This window comes from Centruroides vittatus, unplaced genomic scaffold (assembly GCF_030686945.1).
Source record: "Centruroides vittatus isolate TY-2023 unplaced genomic scaffold, ASM3068694v2 contig_3067, whole genome shotgun sequence".
Lineage (NCBI taxonomy): Eukaryota > Metazoa > Arthropoda > Arachnida > Scorpiones > Buthidae > Centruroides > Centruroides vittatus.
This window is the reverse complement of record NW_027121970.1, coordinates 59,734-78,407: the sequence shown is the minus strand read 5'-3', so window position 1 is coordinate 78,407 and position 18,674 is coordinate 59,734. Positions and strand designations below refer to the sequence as shown.

The window sequence follows — 18,674 nt, the reverse complement described above, 5'->3', positions numbered from 1 at the left end:
AGACCAATCATGTTCCTTTCTACAATCCACAAAATGCTCACTTCATGCACCACAAACAATCCATCATATAGAATAACATGACATTTTCACTGAGAACAAAAAGGCTGTTGTAGAAACCACATGGGATGCAAAGAACAGTTAGTTGTAGATTCAGTCATTCTATAGCAAGTACACAAATAACATAGAAACTTAGACATACATAGATTACAGGAAAATATTTGACAGCATCCCACATTCACAATTACTGCATTGTGATGTTCATTGTGAAGCACACAAAGATACATATATAAACAACATCTTTATTTTGCATGATGAGCAAGGTTCTTTGGGATTCCAACTCCCCTCAGTCCAAAATTTTATATTAATACAGATTATACCCATAACAAAATGTGATGAAAAAAACCACGATTACTAACAGGTTTGCAACAAAGAATATACACTGATTTCTTTGTGACAGTGGTAACAAAAATAACGATTATTTCTAACGCTTTAAAACTAACTAAATACAAACGAAGAAGGGAAGTGATAGATGTAGAAAGATTTAAGAGATAAGTCTATAGAAAGGTGGGTACTCGTTCTTCACAGTAGTCTTGGGTGTGATGCCAATCTTGATCCTTGTTTCTTGGGGGGAGGGGAACAGATGATCTCTGTTTTGTCCTTTCTGCAATTTTTCTGTGGTATCTTCCGTGAGTCTCTTTATGGCGCTCTTTGCCAGACATGCTTTCAGAACTCGTATGGGATTCTTCTCGTCTCCAGTCGCTGCTAATACATGACCTGGAACATGACCTTTCCACATCCTTTCCCTCGGATGGCCCAGTCAAAAAGTGTCAGTTGCTCCTCCAACTTAGCCCTCAGGCCTTCTTTTTTTTTGTTATATGGATTGGTCACCATCACTCAAGGGGAAAGGGTTAAGAAAGAACATTCTAGAAGAGATAGAACAATGAAACAAAGAGAAAAGAAAGGAAATTAAACTAAACTAAAAGTAATCTATATACACATGGATGAATCCTGACCAAAATTATTGGGCATGCTGAAAGTTATAATAGGAATAATAGGCCTATCTCAGCATTAAACAATAGGCAGAAATGTTATTTGGTGTGAATAAAAAAATATGGACTATTATAAAACCCATTATATCTACACATGAAATATATTATAATGAAAAAGTATTAAAAATTTATGATGATAATTCAAATTTTGTGGGCCCTTGATACTGGAGGCCCAGGGCTTAAGTCCTATTAATCTCTATGTAGATCCGCCCCTGTACATAATACATGTATGCTAACTGGGTATCGCAAGCTTCAATACAATCTGGCCATGTAAAATGCTTTGAATGATGTCATGCGCATGCACTTGTTTGCTGTGGCAAACCTCCACAGGAGCAAGTGATCGAGTTCCCGCAGGCATCACACTGACTTAAAACGGCTAGCTGATACCTGTCAATGTAAAAGCAAACACAAATGATAAAAGAGTTTACATGTTAGAATAAATTGTTATTGGCATATTTGTTCTCATATAAAAAGTATAGTGACAGTCAAGACTTTCTCTTAAGCATGCAGCGCATGTTAAGCAAGCCCAGAGAATTTGTCTCTGTATATACAAAATATGGCATTCAGCCACAGCATACACTACATCTGTACAAAATACATCCAATACTCATTACATTTTTAGAAAACACAATACAACACTATAACTCAGATTTCATGACACATATATCAAAACAAACAAAAAACACATAAAGCAAGGCATTTTCTAGAAATATTTCTGGAATAAGTCCAATATAGTTTTGTCCAGCCTTGAACCCAGTTCAATAGATTAAATAACACTAAATATGGACAAACAACAAACACAAGAAAACAACACAATATGTATAGTGAAGCTTGAAAATCTGGACCAATTCGGACCAGATTCTATTTGGATTTTCAAGTATACATGTAAATTAGCATTTTAAGTAATACAAACTCCAAGTACACCATAATTCAAGTTTATTCAAGTCTAAGTTCAAACTAGTATTTCACAATGAATGTTGGATTACTTACAAAGATTCAAAATATAATTTACAGAATCACTCACTATATTTAAACAAAAAATATTCTAATCAAAATTTTAAAATTAAAAAATCATAAATTCTGAATAAATGTTAAGAGCATGAAGAATGTAAGGCCAAAAAAACATCAACAATGAAATTACATATATTATATTATATATCATACATATATTAGTTTCCCATATATTAAAAATATATTTGATCACTATAATAATAGTCTTAAAAGTCATAACATTTGCTTAGCCCCATCTTTGTCGAATAAAATTTCACAGAACATTGATAAATACCTTAATAAAAGTAACAATAATAATATTGATTGCCTAAAAAATGCTGGTGTTGTTTATAAATTGGAATGCAATTGTCAAAATCCGTATATGTACATAGGCGAAACAGGCCATGTGTTGGGAGCTAGAGTGAAAGAGCATGAAGCAGCCATTAGATTAAAGTATATTAATTCTCCTTGGTATGACCATACAAATAATTATAATTGTAAAATAAATTGTGATAAAATAAAAATTATACATTTTGAAAAAGATATCTATAAAAGGAAATTTAAAGAACATTTAGTAATTAGAAAACAAAAAAATAACTTAATTAATAATTCAGATGGTATGCAAATTGATCACAGATGGTATGATTTAATAAATAATGCTAAAATTGTTAATCCTAATGTTTGAGTCCCACATCTATATATTTGTAACATATTTCACTTGTAAATGTGTATCCTGTATGGTTATAACCTTTAATAATATTGTATGTGTACTCCCACATTGTCAACACATGTGACCACTCCAAGTCAACTGACATCTGGCAACCATCCTTACTGTTATATAATGTTTGCTATTTGTATCCACTTGGATAATGGTTTGTGATGAGGAAGGTTGACCCTTCCACCTCCTACTCGTGGCATTACTCCACAATTTATATTGTGGTACATTGTAAGTGTTTTGTGTTTTTTATATTATTGTTTAATGTATACCATTGTCATGTTTTAATTCCGTTTTATTTGAACTAGCACTGATGAGGGATTGCAAATACACTGTGCCAACCCAAAATGCATTTGTAGTCTGTTCGATAAAAATAAAAATAGTTTGCTGACCAGTCTGCTGTGAGATAAGTCTACCAATCTACAAGGTTTACAGAGACTAATCCACATTGTCATAATGAAATTACTATTGAGAAGTTTAATATCCAGTTTTCAATGGCTGAATTCATATTTCTGATACCTAGATTTTCAACACTTAACTATATTATTTCTTATCCTATGCAGATGGATGACATAAACTTTATGCATCTGTACAAGTGGAGCTAAAACACTTATTAGAAGTTACATACATACTTAGTCCACTGACATTTAAGTGGGGTTTTGACTACACAAATGCAGAACACTTCAAATAGAAAAAGAAATCCTGAAGAATGATGCTTTTGTACTTGAAAATGGAAATGTCGCTGAATCCTTAGATGAGAACAGTCTACAGATATTTTGGATTTCAACAGGACAAACTCACAGAACACACACAAATTAAACAGAGCATAAAAAAAGAATATAACTGCAGGTTAAGCTCAATACCAGCAATAAAACTGAAAGTAAACACATATTTAAAGCAATCAATGCATACGTTAACCCAATGCTGACATATTTATTTGAAATTTATTAAATTTACAGTTTAATGCAATTCTGTCAATGTGATCCTGATTGAGATCATTATGGTCTCTACCATAGAACTCCTGAACACAGGAGTGCTTTATGGTATCTGTGCATTTTGTGGCTGTGTTAGATTCAAGTCAGTTTTGTATAATTTTAATAGTGTATTATTTTTGTCTGCAAGAAACTCAGCTTCATGAATATGTGATTTTTTTTGTTTTTTTTTTTGTAGAAAAACTCTTACAAAGACTGTTTGTAGTGAAGATTTACTACGTCTGAAATTCAACAACTCAAACTGGACATACTTAAGCACTATACATAAAACCAATATCTAATAAACTACAAAAAACTACAAAAGGAAAAGTTTTCACTACGTTGAATGATCATCATCATGTTAAAAACCATTGTCAGTCATCGTTTTTTTAGCCTGATGATGACTGTTGAACATGGGTTAAAACATTTGCTTTTGTGATTTTTTGTAATTCCTGCTAGACATTGGTTTTATGTGTAGTGCTTATTACTATATTTGTGAGCAAGGATAGATTTATGGGGTGTGCAGGGCACAACTGCTGCACCCTCTTCTGGGGATTTTCCAAGTAAAGCCATACCTCAGGTAGTAAAAAGTTTTATAAGGCATATCATTTCCTTTCCATACCTCCTCTAAAGATTTCTGAATCCACTGGGGCCTCATTCTCCCTCTTTATAAGGAAGAGTCAGCCTTTCTATGGACAACTTAGGGTGGTGTTTGTATTGTTTTGTCAATATTGTTCATATTTTTCTCTGACACATAGAACTTGAGCGATACCAATGTATATATTATGGACAAAGCGATTAACCGGGCATTATGAATAATGACCAAAAAGGGTGCGCAGTGTGATAAATATTGATTAATTTATCAAATTGACCGGTAATTATGAATACGGCTATCACCTAGTTGAGCAAAGTGATGATAAAAAGTTGAGGAGTGATCATCCAACATACGCTAGCCAATCGGCACTCAGTTGCATGTGCGTATTGTGTTTAGTACTGAATTTTAAATTTAATTAAGAACAATTCCACTTATTTCATTTAGAAATATTTATTTCTTGTGAATTATTTCAAAGTACTATTAACTGATATTCTTCTGGTAACTTAGAAGTAACTTTCATTTTTGACTCTTTCACTTTTTGTATCATTGACAAATATGCTGATTTTGTAAAAATTTGATTGTTCTCACCTTTTTCTGCTATTAATTCATTTAATCGGTTGTTGAAGCAATTATTCATATCACTTAATGATTCCTCCATGATTGTTACTTTTGTCAAAGAAGAAAGATTAACTACTGGTCACATAAATTTAAAATTTGGTACTAAATGCAATACGCATACACAACTAAGATGCAAGTTCTGATTGACTAGCACATTTCGGATGATCACTCCTCAACATATTATTATCACTTTGCCCAACTAGGTGGTAGCAGTAGTCATAATGACCGGTCAATTTGATAAATTATTGAAATTTATTACAATGCCCGATTTTGTTGGTCATTATTCATAATGCCTGTATTAATCACTTTGTCCATAACATATACGATGTGTAACCAATGTATTATACCAAGTGAATATGTTCACCAAAAGTAGGAAGTCCAGATCTGGCACTTTAGTGATTGCCGGATTGTCCCTTCCCATTAGACCAGATCATATTTTAAGTAACTTTTGAATTGAATTTTGTTTCTGTTCAATCTTTATTAGAAAATAAAGACAAATAATAAATTTGAAGGTCAAACTTTTATCTTTTTATGGAAGACACATTTCAGAATATTTTTGCTAGATTTAAATAATTCTATCTATAAATAATAACATAGGAAAATATAAAAGAATACATTTCTGGAATTTTACTATTTATTTACACTATTTGAAGATATTAACAATCTATCAGGAGAATGTGAAACAAAAATCAAACTAGTAGTGGCTCAAATATAAAATCAGCTGAGAAATAAAATTCAATTAAATCTAAGAAAATCTGTATAACAATAAAAAGTACAAGTGTACTTATTATTTTAAATGTGTACTTTATTCTACTATAAATTGTATAGCCTTATTGGTTGAATCATAATTGATACAATTAAATTACCATATTTCCAATACAATCATTTTACTTACATTCTGAAAATTCAAATTCTCAATAGAAAACTGATCAGGGTTTATCTTTTTACATTCATCAGAAGTGCACCTTTCTTTTAGTTCTTCTACTTCACCTTTAATATGGTTCAATTTTTGTTTAATAAGTTCACTATTATTAAATATGCTATCACCATCCATATTTATTTTATGAAGATTATCAGTGAAATTTGATACACCTGAAAAATTATTTTATCAATCAAACATAAATCATAATACATAAAACTTTTCATATTTAAATTCCTAATTTATTTAAATTAAGAGAATATTTATTGCATACCAGAGACAACTAATTCTGCAGAATTAGTTAAGTTTTGAAGAGGGCTCATTTTTTCTGCTATTTCTCTTTCAAGAAATTCTTCTGTACCTAAATAAGAATAATAAATTACATATCAGGAAAAATGATAAAAAATATGTTCAATATGTACAGTTTATCAAAAAAATGATAAAAGATATATTTAGTTATAATTCAAATACTTTATATTAATAATTAATATATTTAATTATTATTGATATTTATTTTATTTCATTTATTTTTTTAATACAGATGACTACTGCATATGCAAATTAATTTCTAAAGATAAGATTTAAACTAAAAGTGAGAATGAAAAAAGCTAAATAAATTTTTTACAAATTAAAAAAAAATTATATTTATAATTTAAACTCATATCAAATTACGCCACTCTATAAATTTCAGATGTAATTAAGTTTTACTTCAAAAACAAAAAGGATAGAAATTGAAGCAAAAGCTAAGAAAATGGGAAGAACCCTTTTTTTTCAGAAAAGTCAAGCAAATGAAATTTATAAAAACTTTAAATAACATATTTTTCATATTCAGTTATTTAATTTTGTTTCTAAAAAGCCTTTTGGATAATGTATCTTCTAGATCTTCTGATCTTGTAAACATAGTTTCTATATTTTGATTTTCTATTTCATTAAACATCAACATTAACACATCAACACTGGGGATGGAAATCAACACCTTATCCAGAAACTGTTACCAGTGTGTTCTGTAAATAATACAGTTTATCACTAACATTTTCAAAGAACTGTTAAATAGTTCTTCCTCAGGTGAAATATGCTGAATAACCAATAGAACACAAAAAAAAATAACGTGAATATTCAAATTAAATCGAACATATGCCTGATGAAAGTCGTTACGATAGGCATGCGCATTTCGTGTATGGATGATGTCAATTAAAGGTTGGCGTCCATAAGGGTCTGCCAGGTAACAGATAAATTTAGCTCCTCCTTTTGGTTGATGCACGTGGCATTGTGGCTCACTCTATAAATGGATATGGCCTCTAACCAACTTAGAGGCTCATGGTGAGGTGTAGTGAGGATAACCTGGTGAGGCTTGGTTAAATGCTGTCTCGATATCAGGGTCTGACGCATAAACTGTTAATGAGAATCCTAATGGGTTAACTGTAGAAGATGAACAATCTAACACCATGAGGGTCCACTTCTTGGACATAAACATTAAGGTTGAAGGATCCATTGTCCACACATTGGTATACTGCAAACCATGTGAGGCCTCTGTATACATCCCTGTGGGTTTGTGCGACCTATTCCCATACAAGATAGCAGCATTTAACACGTTAGTTAGGAGGGCATTTTCTCATTTGTCCACCCCACAAACTCTAGCCACCAAATTAACGCAAATTAAATAGCAACTAAACACAGGTACCCTAATCTGACCCATCGATTGATTGAGCAATAACACCGCTCTCAGCACACCTCCACTGGTCACACAAGGCTGCTAAACACTGTTAAATGAGGAGTTTTCTTTTTGACAAATAATCTTCCAAGCTTTCCTGTTGAGAATAATGTGAAGTGTTAGAAACATCTTGATTTCTTTCTATTTTTTTCATAAAATCTGATATTTTCATTTGCTTATGTTTGCCTAAGAAATTTTTAAAGATTTAATCTTTTTGTGTAGTAAATTTTAATTTAATTTATAAAAGCAAAACACGGTGACAGTCTTTTGAGTTATTTTAGAGCATTAACACCAATAATGGTGACATATGGCTTATAGGAAAGCTAGAATAGGAAGCTATGACATTAAAGAGGGAAAATTGTACAATCAGTTACCAGGTGAAATGCACAAAACAACATTGAAAATTTCAATTTTCTAAAATCATGAGCAAATATGAGGTTGCTTGAATAAAAAAAATATCAAATTAAGTGTTTAGATTAAAAATTATGATGTTTTGTATAGGTATGTCTCCAATTCTTAAACCATATTAGAGCAAAATGCTGTTGTAAAACTCTGTTAAAGCAAAATCAAATTGTAGGAATGTTGTGTTGTATAAGGGATAGATGTAATTTTACAGGTCTTAGGATAGCTGGCAATGCATCCACATAGTATGTAGAAGTTGTGAGTTTGAGTCCCACTCCAGACTAATTCTTTTCTTCCAGAAATTCTAGAATTAAAATTAATTTAATACAATTATTAAAATTATCACAAAATGGCAGCTTAACCACCATCCTCTAGACAAATTATTTTGTATTTATTAACAGCCTAATCATAGCCCTAAAATTTAGCAAATCATCTGGCTTTAATCAAAAATTGAACTTATTTAAGTTTAAGTTGTTGTTTATACAGTCAATTCATGTTAGTATGAAGCACTAGGAGAACAGTAGTTAGTTCACTTTATCAAAAATTCATATAACAATTTTCAGAGTCAAGGTTGTATAATTTACAGAGTTAAGGATTAATAGGTAATCAAAATCTCTCAATTATAATATTTTGAATTAATTTACTAAATAAAGTTAAATAAAATTAAATTTGTTTACAAAAATAAATTAATGATCTAAATGATTTTCAAATCAAACAAAATGAGGAGGAGAAGGTATCTGCCATTTAAGTGTAGAGCAGTATATCTGAGTTGTTAAACAAAACAAAGCTAAAAGATAGCCACAATTTTTTTCTGTTAAACACTGGAAAATACAAAATACTTTTTATTTTACTCTTTTAGTGCTAAAAAGCCAAACTAAGTATCACTGTATTCAATCCCTGGTATGCAAACTAGCACGTGTTTGCATGGAACCACATCCATTTAAAGGGGATGAACATCCTTAAAGTTTAACCCCTATTTTCTGAACTCATTAGAATGGTCCACTAAAACCATATGTTTGAATTGGCCTACAACTGGAAGTTGAACCTATCTTTGCTTACTAGGAAAAGAAAATTGTTATACTCAAAACAGAACATTTATTCACTATTACTTTGCTTTTTATACTTTTTGACATGAACAATAAAATCATTATTGGAAATAAAGTTATTTCTTGGGATTGTGTAGGTACAGTTTGGTTTAATGAATTGTGATAAAATTTTTGTTCACTTTATTGCTTGAAAATTAACATTGTGACAATTGAGTTTTGCCAAGACAATGGCAAAATTTGCTTTAATGTGAGAATTTGCTTTATCAGTGTTTATTTGAAGGTGAGTGAACTGTATATGGATATGATATTTTCAAACTTGGATGAAGTCCTCTGATCACAAGATATACATTTTCTCTGGCACTGATGATGTGATCTAGTATTGTGCTTTGAGTCACAATGTTCCTCATTATATTAATTTGCAAGAGTTAACTGACTTTCCATTCTCCATTTCAATATTTTTAAGTTCTAGGCCTATATCAATTATTCTATCTTCTATGTTACCTGTCTAGATATTCTTCAACCCATCTCACACTTTCTTTGTATCATTTTTACCAATAAAAATACTTCCAAACAAATTTACAATTATTATTCCTAAGGCATCATCATTCTTTTCTTCACATTCATTGCATTTTCTTTCTTCATATGATTTAGGTCCTCCATTGTTAAGTGGGCTTTGTCTTTCAATTACTTCATCATAAAGCTGTTTACTCCTCAAGACAACTCTGACATTTAGGGCCCAGACATAATACTTATTTGTTGTTGATGGCTCAATTCTGTTCACAGTAACTGAAAATTACTTTTATTATATTCTTTGGAGGGCAAAAATTTTCTAATTTAACCAGCACCTTGTAATATTCTGTCTACTAATCATTGTTGCCACAAACTTTTTTCTGATCTATGTGTATAAAATAAAAGTATTCTAGGCAAATTTTCACTTGGAATACTTTCAAAATAACTTTACTGAATAAAATAAAAATATATCAAGTAGATTTTTAAGCACTACACACTTTTAAATTTCCCATATTTTTATATTTAAAACCATTATTTGATATTCCATATTTCTATAATTGAAATATAAAAATATAAAATATTAGTATTTAAGACCTTTGAATTCAATTTTAAATTTATAAACAATACGTTAAATAACTTTATTGGATGAAGTCCTCTGATTACAAAATATATGATTTCTCTGGCATTAATTTCTAATTTAACCATTGTTTATAAAATTTAACAATTAAACTTATGAGTATAAATTATTAATATAGTGAAGTGACAAAATGAAATCAATTATGGAATCAACCATCAAACAATGGATATTAAACACCTAAACTTGAATTACAATGTATTTGGAGTTTTTAGTACTGAAAATGCTAGTTTATATGTATGTTTGAAAAATCTGGATGAGGTCTGGCCCCAATTACACCAAACTTCAGATTATCCATGCTAATTAATGCATGGGTGTGCATAGAAAACAAGAAAACATAGATAATTTAAGCATAGCCCTGTAAACTATAAAAAACTGTTCAAATGTTTTAAATGAACTATGGTATGTGTGTATATCTAATAATATAAGCCATTGATCGCATGTCAGTTTATCTGTAATGGAATGCCTAGAACAGCCACTAGGGATGCCCCTAGCTATTATTTAAATTAACAACAAATTCAGTTTTTTGCATAATAATATTAAATGCAGCAAAATAACAATAAATGTGGTTTTTTGCATTTTTGACTGCGTTTTAGTAAGGTATGCCATGAGAAATTCAGTATATTATTATTTTTACCACAGAATGTCATCACTGCTGCTAGAACGCCCACTAGGGGGCATCCTAGGCTACTAGTATATATATAGTTCATTCATAAGCTGAAATGTATATTTAATTGATAAACATAAAATGTAGATTTATTCTATTTTCAAAAAATTGTGTAGAAATTAAAATTAAATTTCTACACAATATTTTAATTTTAAATTTCTGTGTATAATTCTTACATTTTTCTAAATTACTGTATTTTAATTTTAGGACTCGTAGGATAGTTTTTGAAATTTGCTGTTTATAGTGCAACTTTGCCTACTGCAAAACATTTCAGGGCTAATGACTTACCTCACTTCTGTCCCTTAGAATTGACAGTTGAGGGAAGGAAGAAAAGCCAAATGTTGTTTATGATACTTTGTCGTTTTATAGTATTTCTAATATTTTGACAGTCCATGCATGGATATCTGTGCATGTGCAATTGGGAGTTTGGTGTAGTTTGGATTTTTAACACTTCATTATATTATTTTATTCTCATTCTCATATAATTAATATATTGTATGATATAATTTCAAATGCTTTGTTTCTTAGATTCTGAAAATAAAGATTACTTCCAGATAAAGTTATATACTTACCATTTAATATTGAGAATACAGCTTGAAATGTTTCTTTTGCACAATTGTACATATAACTTATTTGCTAGAATTAAAGAAAAATTATTTTTATCCATACTACAAAATCAATATAATTTGTAAAAAATTTTATTTTCTATTATTAAAACATTAATGTTTTTTAAGATATATATATATATATATAATTACAAGGATATATACAATGTATACAAAGTAATTCGGGACCTCTGCAATAAATTGGCAGTAGTGCAGCCAGAAATTTAGAAGGGATGCAGATAAAATATACAAATATTAATATCACATGTTATTTAAATAACATTTGATATTTGTACATAAAGAATTACAAATTATAGCTACTGAAATTCAGAAAGCAGATTATTCATTCACTAGGTTCAAATATATCAATGCTCAAGTACAAAGATCATTCTTTCCACCCATAACATTATACACTAAAAGTGAGAAACTAACATTTGTACAGTGGCGTGCTGTGACATTTGATGATAGGGAAGCTGTGTTTCTGTAAGAAGCCGGCTTACAGGGGCAATCAATTAATTGTGCGTCACGGCCCATTCGTATTCGTTTGTTCGATAAGCCAGTAAAAACCGTATACTTCTTTAAATGTATTTTTAATAGATTATCTGACATACTTAATAAATAACAGAGGTAATTATATTGAACTTATTAGATTCAATAAATTCCCTATGCCCTCTAAATGCCAATTCTTGCTTTGAGAAAAAACATATAACATCTATTAATTTAGATATATCTATTAATCATAATTATCTTGTTATAATTTTCAATATTTATTTTATATTGTCTACCAATGTTAAATTCTATTCTATTTTGATTTCCAAATTGCTTCAATTTTACAAAAGAATCGTCATTCGTCATAAATTTTATCATCAAAATGTCGAAATTTTTTTGTTGACGTATTTATATTTAATTTAAGCATTGGTTTTTCTCTTTTAATAATGTTTTCTTTTTCATTATATGGTCTTGAGCCAAAACTTTTTTAAAATAAATTTTTTAATCACTAGCCACAATATAAGGGCTAAAATTAAAATTATAAAAAAAACTTACTTGGTAAAACAAAATGTGTGATGAATATACATACCTAGTACAAAAAATTCTTCAATTGTATGAATATACTTTTAAAGAAACTTATAATTAAAGATAACTTTGTGAAGAAACGTACATAAAAATAACAAAATATTCTTTACTTTTTAAATCTTAAAACAATCCACTTAGTGAAATAGCTCCCTATGAGTGGCTAATGAATGGAATCAGAGATGTCGGTGTGCAGCACGTGCATGCACGCAGGTTGCCAAATCCCGAGGGTGCCGATACCGGTCAATGTCAAATGCCTCTTATGTCGTATCACTAGTATATCTCAAAGGGCGCTACAGGGCTGTTGTAAATTTTAAACATTTCTCACCATAGCTGTAAAAATCTAAATATGTTAAACTTAATAGTCATTTGTTTTCTAACTAATTCGTTTTAATAGCAGGTGTACACGGAAATCAGTTCCCCACTGTACTGAGCTAGTGATTGGTTTGGTTAAGCTTTTGTTTAAGTAAAATTCTGGCTCTTTCGGCAGGGTTTTATTTATGTCCCCATTCCCTAATCTCTTAATTATTTAACTACTTCTTAGTAGAAATAAGTCAAAACCAGTTACTTTATACTTGAATATCTGTAGTCTTGGGAAAACAGTGAAAAGACAAATTTTTATGATAACGGATATATAATTCGTAATCTTATTTAATCTTATTTATTAAATCTTATTTAAGGAAAATAAATTCTAGAGCTTTTTTGTACCTTATGCATCTTTCATTAAATTTGGTTGTAAATAATGCTGCCAAAGCAACAGTTAATTTTTCAACATTATACAAGAATTGTACACATTTTTTCTGCATTCCCTTACAGATGGGACATACAATAATCGTAATATCACCGGTTTAACATTGAAATCCGTAAGTAATATAAAATGGAAGAGCAGAATAAACGCAGAATAAATATAACAAATATTTTAATGGATTTTTTTAAACTCCTGTCAACTATACAGAACTATCATAAAAACATGCCAGTAAACTCCTATCAGTTGAGTTAAGTTATAAATCTAGTCTAGGGTGGGCAACCTTTTTTATAACATGGGCCAGAATAAATTTTACGTTTTTTTCTGCAGGCCATAGTAGTTAATTAACGCCTTCTTGTGACTTGTAATTTTTTTAGTCTGCAAACATGAAATAAATAAATAAAAAGTTAATTACTACATTTATTTCTCTTATCGTTTTCGAAAATTACAAAGAATTGAAAAAATAACTATTAATTAGTTATTTTTCCAATTTAACAATCTATTAAAGATTTCACGGGCTGGATAGAAACTTTTCACAAGCCGTAGCTGGCTCGCGAGCTGGGGTTGCCCGCCGTTGATCTAGTCTCATGATTCACATAATTGAGTGAGGGTGGCCAAATATCTAGCAGGCGGCTAACAGCCCAGAACCGGTCCAGGATATAAAATTGGACGCTTTATGCGTGTGTTGCTTCTACCAGCTAAACCATGATGTTGGTGCTCTGTAAAGCGCATGTGCCAATGCCTATAATCTGGCTGCTTGGAAGTTGACAGACAGGCAGCTAACAGCTCAGAACTGGTCCGAGATATAAAATTGGACGCTTTACGCGTGTGTCGCTTCTACCAGCTAAACCAGGTGAGGTTGGTGCTCTGTAAACCACATGTGCCAATGCTTATATAATCTGGCTGATTGGAAACTGACCCAGTTTTGACATTCTTTTCACCTCCGAATTATTCAAATATATAATAGCAATCTTATCATTTTTTTTCACATGTAGTATAGAAATTTGTAAAAGATACATAATGCAGTTATAATAAAATATTACTTTTAATTAATTAAAAGTACATTAAAATATGAAAATTTATATTTTATAAAATACAAGGGAAGGTCATTGGAAGATGGAAGCAGCGCTTCCATTGCTTTCAATGACGGCATGCCAGGGTCTGTCACATTGCATGTAGTTGAAATTTAAAAAAAAAATATGGACTTATCAATCAAATTAAATCACATTTACCATTATTTAAAATTCTTTGTAATGACAGAGATAGGTTTCCAATCTTAGAAAAATTCTGTATTTATATGGTCCCCTTACAAAAACCAAATACAGACACAAAACTATTTTACCTAGGAGCCACAACCAGAAAGTATTCAAATTGTGTAATTGAATATCAGGAGGACAACTTAAATCACAGATGCTTTATAGAGCTCTCCAGATGTGTACTAGAACATGACTTTGCAGCTTTAAGAGCCAAAACCTCTCTTCTCATACAACACATGGAATGCAGATGTTTTCATTTGGAAATCTTTATACATATCAACATTGGGACCCTGTAATAAACCTACCCTTGAGCTCATAGAGCTATGGTTCTCAATCTTTGAAGTTTTAAGAGCTTAATATAATTCTTTGCTGACATCATATGTTTCTGTAAAAATTTTGAAACAAAAAATATGTAATTATTTTTGTTCATTTAAGGATCTAAAATCTGTTTATCTCTTATTACAAGGGTAATCCAAACAGTAAGGTCTCCTACTTTTTTTAAATATAAAGAAATGTTTAAAATAAAATGTTACTCATGAAAAACCCGTAACCGGTGCATAACATACAATATCAGTCACTACGAATGTTTTCAAAACCTCTCCTGGGTTCTTCTTCAGGTTAAAAAATTGACTGGAACGATTTTTGAAGATGAAAAAAGGAACCAAATCACGTGCTGAACAGCATCAAACATGGAAATTTTGTGTGTGGCCGAATGTTATTTTAAAAATATCGATGTCACAAGGCTTGATGGGAAACAAACCATCAAATCTTTAACATAAGTTCGAATGCTATTTTTGAAATATCGATGCCATAGGGCATCCCGGGAAACAAATCGTACACTCTTCCCCAGCTCCTCCACAAACCATCCTTTACGTAAAAGATAATGTTAAAGCTCCGTATGCATCAGGGCCTTCCAAGCCAAAGAAAGCGTTAGCTCATCCCTAGAATTGATGGATGAGGAAGTACTATAAGCCTTATAAATCTCCATCTGCTCCAACCATTTGATATGGTCTATGCGTGTTGTGGTGACAATCAATCTAGCTTTTGATAAGTCCGCTGTAATATCAGGATCAGATGTGTAGGTTGATAACGAGGTGGAGCATTTATTGTGTTGTATGTCGTGTAAATGCTCCTTCAATCTGACCCCTAACGCACGCTTCTTCGATCCCACGTATACTAAGTCCCTATCAAAATGGTTATCCCTAAGCGGTATGGCATACACTCCCAGAAGTCTCTTCATATTAGATCTATCTTTCCCATTACGCAGCGTATCAAACAGGGATGGGCATCTTCTGTACGCAAGGGAGACATCCCGTTGCCATGCGATCTTATTATATATCGATCTCAATACAAGATTGTAAGTAACCATGGAGAAGCCAAACCATGGAGAAACAGAGGATCCCAGTTTGGGGATCCCAGATTCCCAGGATCCTCTGTTTCTCCATGGTTTGGCCGCCATTTTGTGAAATATCATTCACAAAACAAGGGGCCTTCATTCGAAAGATCTGTTGTGAAATTTTTTGTATAATGTTGTTGTACCCATGCCTGTTGGCTATGTCATCCAAGTATCTCAACTCCTCGTTTAGTGCCTCTTGGGTAGACGAGTGTGTGTGCGCTCTTCTAACTAGGGCTTTAAAGGCCGCTATCTTGTATTGGACTGGGTCTTAATGGGACTGGGTTAAATGCTATTTTAAATTATAACTGTATTCTAAATACATTCTATGTTGCCTGAACAAGCCCATAATACAATGTCAAAAATATTACATAGCTGTTCTTTGTTAATATTAAAGTACTATAACATCAAAGGATAGTGTTTTTAATGTTTGTATATTATATAAATAAAACTGTAATAAAAAATTATACAAAATTATCTGTTATATATATTATTAAGTATAAATTGTTTATAGCAATTAAATGTATTGTTTAAATAATACCCATATGAAACTTCAGAACAAACTGAAGCCAAGAAAAAATTGGATATTAGAAGCAATGTTCTTTTGCACCCCATGTCTGCCAATGCTCTGCAGCATGACACAGAGGAACATTTTGTATGTAGCAACCCCTACTCCCTGACATGTTTAAGAGTTACACTACTGTACAGACAAGTCATAAGTAACAGGTAATACAATAATGAAAGGGAAATAATGACATGACACATGCATTTATTGTTACACTTTCAGATAGTTCACAGAAGGTGTTCAAAGTATCCATCCTGAACCACAAGGCATCCCATTTCTTAAAGGTGGTTGATACAGTTGAGCAAACATTGTGTGGGGTGGGTGTGGGTGTTGTCTGTGCAGAAACCACTATTGGTATATGCAGAAACAATACCCATTTCTCCTAGCCTCCCGATAATACATTATTATGTCATGAGTTCAGCTGAATCATAGACATCCATCCTTAATTATTCACTCAAAAAGCTGTATAATATAATGGAAGAAACAGAATGCCTGTGGCATCACATTCACAGTACATAATATGTTTCCAACAGGGGTCATGTAGCTGCTAAATGACGCATCATTGAACATGGATTGAACCTAGCCACCATATTCTCCAGATATGAATCCATGTGATTTCTGGCTATGGGGCCTTTTAAACTATGTGATTATCATGGTAATGTTGCAACATTGGCAGACTTAAAGGACAGTATTGCATTGCATGTGCAAAGAATTATGGGTAACAGTTGCAGTCAGTTGATGAACACACTGTGTATCATCATTATCGGATTTTTGTGTTTGTTGTTTTGCAGTGCCATTTACCTGGTAGCAGACAATTTTGGAACTCAAATTTTTCTTTGCAAAATCTTTTTTTGAATCCTTTAAATAGTGTGTACACAAATTTTGGTGTCAATTGATATTGGTTGGTGCAACAGCGCCCTATGAATAGAACAGCTTTAATTATGATCATCCAATATATATATACAATATGCACAGTGTTAGATGTCCATGTTTAACAACTCCTAAACGATAGTGCTTGCGAGAAGAGTGCGAGATCTCGTCCCGTTATTTTAAAATTAATATCCCCCCTTTTTTGTTCTTTTTCCATGCAGTCAACTGCTTTGTGATTTATGTCTATAACAATAACTTCAATAAAGTATTTTTTGAAGACATTGCTGGTATGTATAATTTGTCATCCTATCCTGCGCTGTGAACAAACGAATTATTGTTAGCATATTGAAACTGAAGTTGATGATAAAAGATCATAACCCTAACACACAGGTTGCCCCATTCTAATCAATACATGCAAATATCTCAAGAAATCTGCATCCCACAAAAAAAAATGTTTAGACAAAATTCATACTGTATTAAGGAGACCACAAGATGACATCATTAGTTTTCTCATAAAGTGTCCTCCTTTATGAGGAAACTAATTGGTGTCCCCTTGTATTGGTAAAAACAGGGTCAATGCCATTTCTTATAGCATATTATGATTCTGCATAAAAAACAAACAAACTTTTATCTAAAACATTTTTTCAAAAGATGCACTTATCAGAAGTCATAAGCATTTGAAGTTTTATGTAGCAGCCAGGCTGTGCATGTTTGAATCTGTGGATATCTGTGAAATCCATTGAAAATAAAGAAGAAAAATGCTTTAAAAGTGAGGAAACTATTATTATTTAGTGAAAATATTCTTTTTCTTCAAATAATAAACTGATATAAATCTTGTGACACAGTATATTGAAGCCATCAAGCTTATGATAAAGAGAGAAGTTCAAGAAACTATTATTTAGTTTCACTTAGTGTTAAGCAGTGACATTTGATGATAGGGAAGCTGTGCCGGCCCTGGATAGAATCATTGGAAGTGTTATGGTGTGTAGCATCCACAAACTGAACCGCATGAGGGGGATGCTCTGTAAAGTGCATGTGCGAATGCATGTAATCTGGCTCTTTTACACAATTCAGATATTTTCACTGTGGAAGCTATCCCGTATTCGACAATACAGCACTTCTATTGGGAATATGCATATGCAAATTTATATTAAAATATACAATCGCAATCTTATAATTTTTTTCACATGTAGCATTTGTAATAAGATACATAATGTGGTTATAATAAAATATTAATTTTAAGTAATTCAAAGTATGTTAAAATATGAAAATAATCACACAATATGTATTTATATTTTAGAAAATACAAGGGAAGTGGTGCTTCCACAGTTTCCTTGGACAG

The 18,674-nt window shown here is 31.4% G+C and overlaps 1 protein-coding gene across 1 annotated transcript in view; it reads right to left on the bottom strand.

The window, feature by feature from the left end:
• Positions 1-11,545, bottom strand: part of LOC136972937 (prominin-1-like) — a 62,221-nt gene extending 50,676 nt beyond the window's left edge. The window contains exons 1-3 of the mRNA XM_067267596.1: positions 11,400-11,545; positions 6,132-6,218; positions 5,834-6,030 (exon numbers count right to left, since the gene is read on the bottom strand). Of these exons, the coding sequence (XP_067123697.1) occupies positions 5,834-6,030; positions 6,132-6,218; positions 11,400-11,451 (336 nt within the window). The 5' untranslated portion in view covers positions 11,452-11,545. The remainder of the gene's footprint in view (positions 1-5,833; positions 6,031-6,131; positions 6,219-11,399) is intronic.
• Between the last annotated feature and the right edge of the window lie 7,129 nt (positions 11,546-18,674).